Raw genomic sequence first — 14,246 nt, 5'->3', positions numbered from 1 at the left:
GAGATTTTGTGGGATGTTTGTGGAACTTTGAGGGACTTTTTAGGAATTTGGTGAGATTCTGTAGAGAACTGACGAATTATCAGGGATTTTTCATGTATTCTGTGCGAATTTGTGGAGATTCTGTGGGATTTTTCTGGAATTTGGTAGAGTTTTGAGAAGATTTAGGGAATTTTGTGGGACTTTTCTGGGATTTTGTTGGATATTGAGGACATTTTGTGGGATGTTTCGGGAATTTGGTGGGGCATTTCAGGAATTTTGTGGTGTTTTTTCTTGAATTTTGTGGGAAACTGTGCTGATTTTATGGGGCGTTTCTGGAATTTGGTCTAAAGCAAGAGAAAAAACCCCAAACAAACACAACCTTTCAGGCAGAGAAAAGATGTGGTTGCTCTTGAAGAAAGCATTTCATTCTGCCTGGAGAAGAACCTGTTGGGAAAAATATTAGCTTTTAGCAAAATGGCACTGTGCTGTTGCACTTGTTCTAGCACTGGGAGAAAGAACAGGCCCGTCTGTAAGGCTCCTGCAGCTCACCCTGGCTGAGGGTCATTGACCACTGAGCACTGCAGGCATCACTGGCAACAACGATGGTGGAAAATGGGGAGGGAGCAGGATAAATAAATGTTTGCCATTGCCTTAGCCAAAAAAACCCCAGACATCAAAAGCAACCCACCCTCAAAACAAAGCTATGAAAATAGTTTGCCTCTGAATTTAAAGAACTTCAATTAACTCTATGATGTCTGCTTTTGGTTCAGCATTCATCAATCTGAATTTGAATATGCACAGGGTAATGAAAGGTAACTGAGGCTTAAAAATCATGTCTATTGACTTGTGCATAGCCTATACTGAAGCACATTAAAAAGCAGCGTTTTGCTTGAAATCTGCACGGTATTAACTTCATTCAGTCTTACACTCACTAGGTAATTAAATACATGAAGAAATAGATTTTTATTTTTTTTATTAAGAATGCATTATTAATTAGGAAGGCATGGCTTTAGCAGAGTCTGCTGATACCAACATTACTCAGCTAAGTTCAAAGTATGAACACAAGAACTTGATGACAGAAGCAATGTTCATCAGAGCCTCAACAAGAAAGTTGCAGTTCCAAGTTTTTCAGATGTCCTACACTTGCTAAGGCATCTCCAGAAAGAGGAGTCAACTGAAAATAGCACAGGAAATTTGAAACCCATTTCTCTTTTTGTCTTTTTTTCCTGAACTTTCTTGTGGGCAACAGAAAACTCCTAATATGTGGAATGCAATGTAGTTTTTATGCCAGAGTCATGAGTCATCCCCTCAGTTCCAACCTGATCCAATGCTCACTTGAATCTTGGAAAGGCTCAAATCAGCAAGATGAAATTAAAATTGTATTCATGAAAGGAGCTCTTTACTCTCCATTCCCCTCCCTCCCCCAAATACATCAGCACCAAGTGAGAAAGGCTCGATTTGAAAGATAATTATTACACAATTAAACTTGGACATAGCTAGTTTGCTACAAGTTCCAGCAGACAGACAAACAAGAGCAGAATCAGAGGTTATCAACCTCAATAGAAATTCCAGCTCATGCTTTCCCCAAAAGCCTCATTTAATTTATCCAGGATTAAAAAATAAAAGGGAAATGAAAAAAAATCACATAAAAGCATTTCACATAGTATATAGTGAAATACTATCATTTCCACCTGAAATATTCATCATCATTATTATGTTTTTCCATAGTAAATTACAAAGTCTCCTGCACCCATCTTCCCAATATCTCATTCTAAGTGCTTGCTTCTTTAATCCCTTAGGAAGCAAAAGGAGCCTCAGGTGTCTCTGGATCAACAGAAACTAAACAACACAGCTTGACAAAGTATATCAAATTGTCAATCAACTCAATAAAGAACTCCCACTCCAGAGATAGCTATCACCAGCTGATGAATTTGGCTAGGGCAGGTTTAGTGAAGAAAAACTAGGTCTTTATTACCAAATCAGTTAGGAGTTGTTCTACCGTACTGCCCGTAGGATGGGAGTACAAACACCATATTCTTCACAGCCTCATCCACGAAGAATTCCACCTTCAAATTAAGGCTGCTTTGGAGTTGGACCAAACCAATGAAAACTCACTCATCAAACACAGTGATGGCAGCATGCTCAGTCTTTGCAATACAAAACTGGCAACTAACAGCACATTCCTGATCACATCTCCAAGGCTGAGTGTACAGAACTGCAGTGGTGGCCAGGCCCTCGCTGACTGCCAAACCTCCAGCCATCATCCCTTCCTCTCACAGCGACAGGGCAGAAAATAACAACAGCAGAAACTAGATTTTTAGCTTAAGCTAAAACCACAAAGGTCATTGATGAAACAGACTGGAGTGCTTTAGAAACTAGCACGCAGACTTAGCTGAAAACAAATCTTATTGATCACCAATTACAATGAATACTTAATTCTGTTATTCTGCATTATTATTAGACAGTCAGAGACAGCCAAGCTGACCTCAAGCATGCTGAAGCATCGGGGCCAGGCAGTGCACATCTTCCCAGGAGCTGATTTACCCATCGTTCTCAAGTGAATTCACCTGCACACAGCCCCACCGTACAACTGCTAGGCTGCAAAATAAAAAAATAGCTCTGCTTAAGAGTCAAACCCCAGGACATAGACCATATGAAAGGAAGAATGAAACCTGCAGCATTTGGTTGACCTTCAATGCCCTGAGAAGATGACAAATTTCCCAAGATGAACAAGTGCCCAAAATACAAAGCAAAGGACTGACTTTTAGGGATCAAATGTTAAATAGGCCTGCGAAATTGGAGTTGTTAGGTTGCACATGAAAGAAGGGAAAAAAGAAAAAACCACCCCAACCCTCAACTGCAATTTTACATCCCTCTTGGAAAATTTGCTTTAATAAGAGAGAGGAATGGATACAACCTTCCCCTCACCTGGAGATTTTAATCAATTCAAGCCATTTCAAATCTGGCAAGAAAGCCCTACCACAGTCCCCATCAAACAACATTGCCTTTCATTTTTGCTTCTCATGACTACTTCAGAGCAGTCTAAATAACAGCAAAGAAGGAAATTCAAGTTGCAATTCAAACACTAAGCTCTGGAATCCCACATTGCCTTCAAACACCTGCATGAAACACTAACTTCATGCTCTATGCTCCCTGCTTTCTTCTAGTTTACTGCACAGTGCATTATTTACATAAAACAGAATTTCTTCTGTGGGAAAGGCTTGCATGGTACTTCAAAGCCTGAATAAATCAGGGACTGCAGCTTGAACTAACAAAAAAATCATCCAAAAAATTCCTTTCAATATCTGCATTGTATTGCCTTATCATGCTACCTGTCTAGCTGAGTTATTCAGGTATCCACACCAGAAATGACAGACAATGTCTCTCTATGATGATGTGATGTTACTTCAAATGAAAAAAAACAATAAATAAAAATCACAGATTAATTTCCCGTACAAATGATGACTCACTACTCCCAAATCCTTCCTTATAGCAGGATGCTCACTTCAGTCTGGAAGTCTTCATGTTGCAGCCTGCAGGAATCAGCTTATTTCCTGTCAAGGGCTGGAAAGCCTTACAGGAACTGGTTTTGGTTGAAGAACTTCTCCAAGGTGCTTACCTGTGGGACTTATCCAGGTAAGGGATGTTAGCTCCCTCTTCTTTGAGGTTCAGTGTCCAACCACTCCTACTGCTGGTAAGAAGAACAGAAGAAACATCTGCCCATAGCAAGGACTGCACTGGTGGGCAAAGTCCAAATTCCATCCTTCAGGGAAAAAGAAACAAAGACTGAGGAATTCATGTCTGTTCAAAATTTCATCCTTGACTACTGAAAGCATTGGAAGCACATGTGTATGTTTAAAAATGGAATTGTCCTCATTTAAGAATAAAAATAATTTCATCCCATCACCATTTTTCTTGGTCCAATCCTGAACTGCAGATCCAAACAGCTGAGAAAGCATGGAATAGTCTGCTGGACAGCATTAAAATGAGCAACTCCTGTATCTTCCTAAGATAAGAACACAAATCACAAAGAAAGGCACTCTGAGAAAAAATTTCTTAGAGGAAGACCTCAATTATTTTCCAGCAAGGCAGGTAATATGCATTTGGCTATTTGTTAGAAAAAAAACCAAAAAACAAACCTGTTTTTATACAAGATTTTACTCATATATTAACTATCACATATTTTGCAAAACAAAAAGAGACCACAGCAAAGTAAAATCCCAATTTTTTCCTATATTTAAGCTGTGATAGTATGTCTGAAATGGGAATCCAGAGCCTCACCAGATTAATATCACCACTTGGACCAGAGAATTTGCCATATCCACTTCTTCTGGTTTCGTTCAGTTGGAGCTTCTGTTTGTACAGTGATGATGGCTCTTGAACATTCTGGGATTTAAAGTAGTCCCTGAAGAGATGGCTGACAAAAATATGATGTTACTTTCAAGATGCTTTTTAATTATTTCTACCCTCATCCAGAACCTGCAAACATCTGATCTCCTTCACTATGCTCCAAGCTCATTAAAACTGGAACGCTAAATAAGAATATTCAAAATATTTTGTTTTGCATTGCTAAAGGCACCACTGCAGGTACTTGACTCATCCTTCAGACTGTAAATAAATAAATGAAGTCTAGGACAGGTCAAATAAAGACACTATGTTTTCTGTGTTTTGTTGGGGTTGGTTTTAGAAGACTTAGGAGATTTGAAACAGATCTTTTATTAAGGAATTGTTCCTAAGGGACTTGACTTACAGAAATTAATTTATACTTGGCAGTGCATTTGATTGATTGCAGTTCCTTTTTTTCAAATACAAACCAGCATTTTCACTACCAGGTGTGGTGGTTGGAAATGTTGGGACTGTAGAACACTGCAAGGCTAATTTCTCCTCCAGTCTCCATCATTTTTATGTAGCTCAGCATTTTCTCATCCTTACTGAGATCTGCTGCAAATTTAAAATACCCTAACAGGGCTGAGAGAGTATTGCAACAGTGTTTATCTAGTGTATCATTACAGTTCTTGTTACCCTAATTCCACAGTTCTGAGCAACAACTCTCATTTTATGGGCAGGTAATTGAGCTCTATGATACATGAATTGATTTGCAGGGGAAATACATTAAAACCTGGCTGGAAAAGAAAATTATTCAGGATCTTCACTCTGATTGCCTTTTACAGCTACCACTCTAGGACCACTGAAAGAGCTTACTTTAGCTCATGTCAATGAAGCTACAATTCAGTGTTTGTCCAAAAAATGTTCACATTCTAAAATGAAGGTTACTGTGGTTTCCTGAGTTATAAAGGCAGAATTAAAGATTACTGCAGATTCTTAGATCAGGACCACTTCCCAGCTCAAGAACTATTTAGTGGGAAGAGCCAAGGCAAAAGGCAGCATTCAAGCAAGTGTTGCTGATCAAGTGAGTTATGGGTTCTACATGAAAATGTTAGCAAGGGTGATCCAGTCAGATCTCATGTCTGCCTGTGGTTCAGCACTGCAGCTGCTAACACCCAGAGCACCAGATCCAATCACTCCTGAGGAGCAGGTTTGTTCAAGCAGGCACTGTTGTTTCAGGACCAGTGAAAGACAGGACAGAGACAAAATTGATAGTACTCCCTCAGTGCAAACAGAACTTGCCCTGCGACAAATTTGCTCCTCTCTGGCCCTACTTTTAACATCCCTGCTCTCAAATTCCTATTTTTAGCAGCTTCTCATAAAAGGCATTCTTACTCAGAGAAGTGAATGTTAGAAGTGTTCATTTGAATGAAGCAAACAATTAAGCAACATCTTCCCTAAAGTGATTTTGTAAAAGTTATGGTTTAGTTTTCTTCCTAATTGCTTGGAAAAATCGGATTGGCGCAGGAAATGGGAAGGGTTGGCTAAAAGGAGTCAGCTGATGGGAAGCAGCCAGTAACTCCTGCTGCTGCTGACCTGCTGCAACTCCCAGGTTAAGAGGACAAGTGCCTCATTTGTAATCAAGTCTATATAAAACACAAAAGAGGCAGAAGGACAAACCTGGTTCATAAAGGCAGCAGTCTGTGACCAAAAGCAGCAGAGTCAGCAGCCAGTGTTTCACTCCTGATGAGAGCCCACTTGCAAAAGTTCCACTTGAGTACCTGCTGCAGAGCAGAGGCTGTTCTTCATTGATGTGTCAAACCATGACAGCCATACTTCTGTTGCTATTCAAAGAACAGGGATAAACTCCGGGGTTTGTTAGGTTTTAAATAGTTTCCAATTTCAGGCCTAATAGAAGGCAAAATGGAAAATATCACATGTAATAGGACTTAAAAATAGAAATATGGAAGAACACAATGTTATACTCATGTTACCTATTACTTTTTTCAGCTGAGCAAAGTCTTCACAAACACTATAAATACATATCTTTTTCCCCCAATGAAAATAATAATAAAAAAATCTGTCTTGTAACCTGAAAGAAAAGAGATAAAACCAAAGCAAACCTGATTCTTGTAAACAGAAAATGTTGCTTAAAAATTGAGTTTGGGGAGCATAAATATTTAATTGCCTTGAGCATGTCTTAGGAATTCACATTTACTCAAAATAGTGTCAAGAGCAAACAAAACTGCAAAACAATCTCTTTTAGTAGGAAATACCTTGTGAGAATCAAGTGTTTTCTTATCATCTTTCACTGTTTCACTTGATGTCTGAATCTTCTAACTCCAACTCCTAGAACAGCATCAGTGGGGGAGAGAGACAATGAACACTCCTTCTGTTATTTGACTGACTGCAAGGTTTTGACATGTAGAGTATTAATAAAAATAATTTATTCTCACAGGGTTTTGTCAGAATAACAAGCTGGTAGCTTTAAATATGGTTAAGAAAATTTTATGTATGTTAGGAAAAAACAAACAAAAAGAAACATTTGCAGTAGTAGGACAAAACCATCATAAAAAAGGTATATAGCAGATATACATATTTATATTCATATATATATATCTCCAATTTCCCAAAGCATTGCTCTAAGAATTAGACAAAACTGGCTACAAAATTCAGATTTTTTAGGTTATTTATTGACTGTAAAGTGAATCCTGACTGACAATAAATATCACTGGGGAACATTAATTATTAAATATACATTGTCCAATCTTTAACAAATCAACTTTAGTAAGAACAGTTTTAAATCTAAAAATAAAAACAATTTCCAAGACACTTATTTTAAGTAATTGCACTAAGAAATAGTAAGACCTTATATATAGTTAAATGACTAGCAGCCAACTCACATCATCATAGTAAGAATAATATATATGTACTGCAATTTTAAGTGTTATGACTTCAAGAACTTGTAGTAATAACCAAGCATTACTTGCTAAATAACACAAAATTTGTCTGATTAAGTCTGTTTAAAAGAATATGCAATGGGAATAACTAAGAGCTGAAATTAATGGTGTTAGCTTGTAAAGACAGAAATTTACTTCTTACAAGTAGGAAAACATGCAATATATTCCTATACTTAACACATGTTCGTAGTACAGACATTCCTGTTAATAAATTTCAGGTTAAAATTGACAAATGTGATATGTTCTACTATATGGAATTTCTTCAAGTGACTGTTGTTCCATCGGACAACACAAACTAAAAAATGTCCTGCCTCTCAGAAATATTATTCTGTTTCTACTCTTTACTTTATTTTTTTATTTTTTTTTTTCACTTTTAGAAAAACACAGATTTTTTTTTTTTTAGTATTAGAAAAATATAGGACAAAAACAAGGCTTAAGTTTTAGATAGGGAAGAGAGAATAAGGAGATGCTTTATAAGCTGAAATATTTTTCTCTTAAAGCTATGGAGATGGACAACCATGTTCTGAAAAAAACTCCTTTAATTCATGACAGAGTATATTGGGAAGCATGGAGTGTTCAAAGTGTGGATTTTGAGTAAAAAGTAGAGTAATTGTGATACAGTGAGGCGCTGGAACAGAGTGGAGTGAAGATTTGAGGCCTTGAGGGCAATGAGAAAACTGTTTTCCTGCGAAGCTCACAGAGACAGATGAAGAGGACTCATGGCCCATACACACCTCAGAGTGATGTGAAATGGGAGGAGTGAACTCATGGCAGATTTCCGGGCAGACGGCATCAAACAAATAGAAAACTATAACAGAAATATTTTTCTTGTGAGAAACTCCATAGATTAGCAGAAGAAGATTTCTGTTTCTATACAAACACTGATAAAGAGACTCTAGCAAGAATTGGGACTGTTTTAAACACCAAAGTTCCAAAGTCTTTTGTCTCTATCTTGTCATGTGAACAAGGGAATGCTGGGTAGTGCGGGATAAAAGGGTTTTCTGAAAGTTTATTCTGGTGTTCTTATTCTTGTAGTTTTGTGAATAAACTTTCTTTATTCCTTTTAAGTTTTAAGCCTGTTTTGCTCTTGCTCTAATCCATATCTCACAGCAAGAAATAAGTAAGTTTTCTAGTATTTTTTCAGTTACTGCTTTAAAACCACGACAACTGTGTTTTCACCATCACGTCAGATCAGCTCTTGGACTCACAGCTCACCGCAGACCTCGAAACAGGAGGCAAAGATCTGCACCACTTGGCCTTTCAGAACTTCTCACCCATCTATGACCTTTCTGGGGCCAGCTTCACAAAATGAGGGGGAAGCCATTCCAAAGAACACGACCAAGGAAATCACACAGCACTCGGGATTTGTTCCAGGCATCAAATTTTTAATGGATGATGTGAAGTAACACCGAAGCAATTCCTGTCCACAGAAAAAAAGATTTCAAATGGTTTTGTCTCAAGGACAATCACTGGAGGTTGAAAGTTTCTGGGGCTGAAAGTTACATGAGGTCCTCAACACTGAGCAATCAATATCCCCACAGTCTAAACTGTGAAATTACTACCTGGGCAAGGAGAACATTTTCAGGATTTGCAACTCATCTCAAAGCCTCAGTAGAACTCAACCAGCAGAATTCCCCTGAGATGGCACTGTGCTCTGGAAGCCCTCAAATACTCACTAAAACAGACTTGACTTTCACTAGGACAGCTGCTCATGAAAATCTGGGGTAAAACCTATGGGAAGTGGCCATGTGCACGCATATTCCTTCTTCCCACAGCAGGCACAATCAAATCCTCCTTTGAATGGCCTCCAAGTTGAGCAGCACTCATTGGCACAGCCTCTTCTCCCACAGACAGGCCAGCGAGCAACACGGCAGCGCCAGCCAGGTGGGCAAGGACAAGAGAGAGCAGATGCCAACAAGGCTTGGAAGCTGGGCCAAGGGAGGTTTACGCTGGCCATTGGGAAGAACTTGTGCCCAGCGTGGGCCATCAGATACTGCAATGGCCTGACAGGGGCTGCTGGAGTCATCATTGTGGCACGGGTGCAAGGCAAGCCAGGCCGCAGCGCTCGGGCCCCGCTCTGCTGGCCATGCTTGCCGCCATGGCTCCCAGCTTGGACTCAACATTCTCTCAGGGCTCTCTGCAGCCAGGGCGTTCTGTGCTTCTGTGACATCACAGCCTCTGGGGACGGCACGCTGGCTGGCAACTGTCCCCAGCTGTTGCTGCGCCCCAGTGCCCAGGCACAGCTGCTCGCAGAGAGACGCCCAGAGCCTCGGTGCTGCTGGCAGAGCACTATGGCTGCTCACGGCTCCTCCGCGCTGCTGCAGCTTTACGTGCTGCTGCTCTTGGCTCATCCCCTCGACCCTGTGAGCAAACCTGAGCGCAGCACGGATGCCTCTCCTCTGCTTCTGGAGGATTGTCATCTGGACGAGTCGGACCCTGAGCGCATCCGGTGGGCGGCCAGGACATTCCTGCTCATCGACCTGCTCATCATAGGAATGGCCATGGGATGGTCGCTCGGAAAAAGAATTCAGAGACGCTGGCGAGAGGTGAGGAGGGGGGTGGGGGGTCAGGCAGGCGGGATGGGGCAGACCTTGAGGGCCTCTTGGGCACCCTTTGGCCAATGCCCTGCGGCAGAAGGGGCCTGAGCTCCTGGCTGGGGAATGCGGCCCAGGGGCTGAGCTCCATGGACAGCACCAAGCAGAGGCGGCAGAGCTCTGCCTGCTGCAGCCTCTTCCCCGGGCCAGCCCAGCCCAACTGGGCCCGAGTCTCTGTCTCCCAGGCCAAAGGCAGCCCCACAGGTGCCGGCCCCGCTCTGCCCCTCTGCCTCTTCCATGGGGATCCCTGTGCTTTGCCTTGCAGCGGAATCTCCAGAGCCCTTCGGGCCGTGCGGGGCCCCGCCGCCATCGAAGACAGGGCTGTCCCACGGAGCTGATGCAGCTGCTGATGGACAACCGCGACCTGATGCGGCTGCTCCTTCGCGACAGCCCTCAACCAACCACCAAGATGGCGGCAAAAGAGGGCAGTGACAGGAGACTCCGCACCTCCCCACAGCTCTGACCTCCAGCGTCGCGCTCCAGCTACAGAACCTTACGGGGAACGGGTGACCAGTGCCCAGCCCAGGCACTGCGACGTTCCCCACCTTACAAGTTAGCCACACCCCTGTTGTTGTTCGATTCCCCACCACGTTTCCCCCAAGAAGTTGACCTTTCCCTTAGTGTTCAGTTCTAAACAGTTGAAGCATCGAAGTTTCTTAGCCTTAAGATTCTTACCCCATAGTCTTCTAGTAACGTTGGATTGTAGATTTTAGAAGTAGTCAAGTGAATCAAGGAGTCAAAGTTCACGTTTTCTACACGTTGCTGTGTCATTTTCTTGAGGTTGCACCTGAGACCTGGGGACTCCTTGAGAGATGGCTTTGCATGGCAGCTCCAGACTGCCTGCAATGGAGAGCCCCAGTGCCCCAGCAGGCTTTGCAAGAGCACGGAGGGCAGCGGGAAAGAAGAAGGTGGCCAATATTCACCTGCCTCCAGCTTCCAAGGAAGCTTGCAGTCAAGCCCTGTCTGCCCTTTAGGGGGGACCCTAAAGGCCCCGGCAGGCATCACCATGGCCCCAGGACGGGGGGCTTGCAGCACTCTGGGGCACCAGGAAAGGAGCAGGATCATCCCTGGAAAGCTGTCTGGAGACAAATCCAGAGACGTCTCCCCTGGCATCCAGGCAAGGGCTGAATACAGGCAGGCAATTAGATCCACAGGCTGCCTGGGCTATGGCACCAATCAGTCCTGCTTCATAGATTTCGGGGGGCGGGGTTATACATATATATATATATATATATATATATATATATATACACGCATATATGTATATATGTATCTACATCTGTATTTAGTTCTTTGTATTTATCCTGTTGACCCTCAAATAGGATTAGATTTCATTTTCCTACAAAACAAAACATCCGTTTTTTGATTTTTAGGAATCAACCATCTGTGCTCCCACTTTAAATCACTTCTCTCAAACTCATTCTGCATCTTGCTCCTTTCCAGCACCATCAAATACCTCTGTTAAAATACAGAGCATCAGTGGAAGGACGACAATCTTGTTACTTGCTGAAGAAAGTTAACTTGGATGACATACCTGCTTTTAAAAATCCAAGAGGAACAAAACCTACACATCAGCTTTAGAATTTCAAAAGCTGCTTCCTCAACTCTTCCACACCACTTTACTCTTTGGGGACATTCAGCAGCAATACCAAACAAGCACAGAAAAGAAATGGAAGAAGAAATGCAGATAGTCAGCAGCTGACCACCTACCAAAATACATTTTAAATGCAGCTCCAAGTTCTCCAAGAGCAAGTTTGAAGTGTAAATGGAGACACTCACACAAAATTACTACCAGGTGGTACTTTTGGCATTTCCTTGGGCTTTCCTCTTCATTTTTTTTTTATCTCTCACCTAAGGCAAGAGAAAAAACCCCAAACAAACACAACCTTTCAGGCAGAGAAAAGATGTGGTTGCTCTTGAAGAAAGCATTTCATTCTGCCTGGAGAAGAAGCTGCTGGGAAAAATATTAGCTTTTAGCAAAATGGCACTGTGCTGTTGCACTTGTTCTAGCACTGGGAGAAAGAACAGGCCCGTCTGTAAGGCTCCTGCAGCTCACCCTGGCTGAGGGTCATTGACCACTGAGCACTGCAGGCATCACTGGCAACAACGATGGTGGAAAATGGGGAGGGAGCAGGATAAATAAATGTTTGCCATTGCCTTAGCCAAAAAAACCCCAGACATCAAAAGCAACCCACCCTCAAAACAAAGCTATGAAAATAGTTTGCCTCTGAATTTAAAGAACTTCAATTAACTCTATGATGTCTGCTTTTGGTTCAGCATTCATCAATCTGAATTTGAATATGCACAGGGTAATGAAAGGTAACTGAAGCTTAAAAATCATGTCTATTGACTTGTGCATAGCCTATACTGAAGCACATTAAAAAGCAGCGTTTTGCTTGAAATCTGCACGGTATTAACTTCATTCAGTCTTACACTCACTAGGTAATTAAATACATGAAGAAATAGATTTTTTTTTTTTTTATTAAGAATGCATTATTAATTAGGAAGGCATGGCTTTAGTAGAGTCTGCTGATACCAACATTACTCAGCTAAGTTCAAAGTATGAACACAAGAACTTGATGACAGAAGCAATGTTCATCAGAGCCTCAACAAGAAAGTTGCAGTTCCAAGTTTTTCAGATGTCCTACACTTGCTAAGGCATCTCCAGAAAGAGGAGTCAACTGAAAATAGCACAGGAAATTTGAAACCCATTTCTCTTTTTGTCTTTTTTTCCTGAACTTTCTTGTGGGCAACAGAAAACTCCTAATATGTGGAATGCAATGTAGTTTTTATGCCAGAGTCATGAGTCATCCCCTCAGTTCCAACCTGATCCAATGCTCACTTGAATCTTGGAAAGGCTCAAATCAGCAAGATGAAATTTCAATTGTATTCATGAAAGGAGCTCTTTACTCTCCATTCCCCTCCCTCCCCCAAATACATCAGCACCAAGTGAGAAAGGCTCAATTTGAAAAATAATTATTACACAATTAAACTTGGACATAGCTAGTTTGCTACAAGTTCCAGCAGACAGACAAACGAGAGCAGAATCAGAGGTTATCAACCTCAATAGAAATTCCAGCTCATGCTTTCCCCAAAAGCCTCATTTAATTTATCCAGGATTAAAAAATAAAAGAGAAATGAAAAAAACCACATAAAAGCATTTCACATAGTATATAGTGAAATGCTATCGTTTCCACCTGAAATATTCATCATCATTATTATGTTTTTCCATAGTAAATTACAAAGTCTCCTGCACCCATCTTCCCAATATCTCATTCTAAGTGCTTGCTACTTTAATCCCTTAGGAAGCAAAAGGAGCCTCAGGTGTCTCTGGATCAACAGAAACTAAACAACACAGCTTGACAAAGTATATTAAATTGTCAATCAACTCAATAAAGAACTCCCACTCCAGAGATAGCTATCACCAGCTGATGAATTTGGCTAGGGCAGGTTTAGTGAAGAAAAACTAGGTCTTTATTACCAAATCAGTTAGGAGTTGTTCTACCGTACTGCCCGTAGGATGGGAGTATAAACACCATATTCTTCACAGCCTCATCCACAAAGAATTCCACCTTCAAATTAAGGCTGCTTTGGAGTTGGACCAAACCAATGAAAACTCACTCATCAAACACAGTGATGGCAGCATGCTCAGTCTTTGCAATACAAAACTGGCAACTAACAGCACATTCCTGATCACATCTCCAAGGCTGAGTGTACAGAACTGCAGTGGTGGCCAGGCCCTCGCTGACTGCCAAACCTCCAGCCATCATCCCTTCCTCTCACAGCGACAGGGCAAAAAATAACAACAGCAGAAACTGGAAAGCTTAAGCTAAAACCACAAAGGTCATTGATGAAACAGACTGGAGTGCTTTAGAAACTAGCACGCAGACTTAGCTGAAAACAAATCTTATTGATCACCAATTACAATGAATACTTAATTCTGTTATTCTGCATTATTATTAGACAGTCAGAGGCAGCCAAGCTGACCTCAAGCATGCTGAAGCATCGGGGCCAGGCAGTGCACATCTTCCCAGGAGCTGATTTACCCATCGTTCTCAAGTCAATTCACCTGCACACAGCCCCACCGTACAACTGCTAGGCTGCAAAATAAAAAAATAGCTCTGCTTAAGAGTCAAACCCCAGGACATAGACCATATGAAAGGAAGAATGAAACCTGCAGCATTTGGTTGACCTTCAATGCCCTGAGAAGATGACAAATTCCCCAAGATGAACAAGTGCCCAAAATACAAAGCAAAGGACTGACTTTTAGGGATCAAATGTTAAATAGGCCTGCGAAATTGGAGTTGTTAGGTTGCACATGAAAGAAGGGAAAAAAGAAAAAACCACCCCAACCCTCAACTGCAATTTTACATCCCTCTTGGAAAAT

General features: G+C 41.5%; 2 protein-coding genes across 2 annotated transcripts in view; one reads left to right on the top strand and one right to left on the bottom strand.

Annotated features, from left to right (window-relative positions):
• The window catches only part of LOC147653751 (uncharacterized), a 162,137-nt gene extending 155,482 nt beyond the window's left edge, over positions 1-6,655 (bottom strand). Inside the window, exons 1-5 of the mRNA XM_086885316.1 lie at positions 6,582-6,655; positions 5,986-6,213; positions 4,261-4,396; positions 3,887-3,985; positions 3,599-3,742 (exon numbers count right to left, since the gene is read on the bottom strand). Coding sequence (XP_086741442.1) covers positions 3,599-3,742; positions 3,887-3,985; positions 4,261-4,298 — 281 coding nt within the window. The 5' untranslated portion in view covers positions 4,299-4,396; positions 5,986-6,213; positions 6,582-6,655. The remainder of the gene's footprint in view (positions 1-3,598; positions 3,743-3,886; positions 3,986-4,260; positions 4,397-5,985; positions 6,214-6,581) is intronic.
• A 2,844-nt stretch (positions 6,656-9,499) lies between these two features.
• LOC147653750 (uncharacterized) lies at positions 9,500-12,570 on the top strand. Its single transcript, XM_086885315.1, has 4 exons — positions 9,500-9,811; positions 10,125-10,411; positions 10,640-10,976; positions 11,303-12,570. Exons 1-2 carry the CDS (start codon positions 9,557-9,559, stop codon positions 10,320-10,322), a joined length of 453 nt encoding a protein of 150 aa, XP_086741441.1. The 5' UTR covers positions 9,500-9,556; the 3' UTR covers positions 10,323-10,411; positions 10,640-10,976; positions 11,303-12,570.
• The last annotated feature ends 1,676 nt before the right edge of the window (positions 12,571-14,246 follow it).

The sequence above is a fragment of the Cyanistes caeruleus genome, chromosome 4, assembly GCF_971803275.1.
Source record: "Cyanistes caeruleus chromosome 4, bCyaCae1.hap1.1, whole genome shotgun sequence".
Taxonomy (NCBI): domain Eukaryota; kingdom Metazoa; phylum Chordata; class Aves; order Passeriformes; family Paridae; genus Cyanistes; species Cyanistes caeruleus.
The sequence above is the reverse complement of the archived record's forward strand: the minus strand, read 5'-3'. Positions and strand labels throughout refer to the sequence as shown.

Bases quoted from the DNA above. Each gene is read 5' to 3' on its own strand.
- LOC147653750 (XM_086885315.1), top strand. From the start codon at position 9,557: ATGGCTGCTCACGGCTCCTCCGCGCTGCTGCAGCTTTACGTGCTGCTG. The intron at 9,812-10,124 runs GTGAGGAGGGGG...TTTGCCTTGCAG, and splicing joins TTCAGAGACGCTGGCGAGAG to CGGAATCTCCAGAGCCCTTC.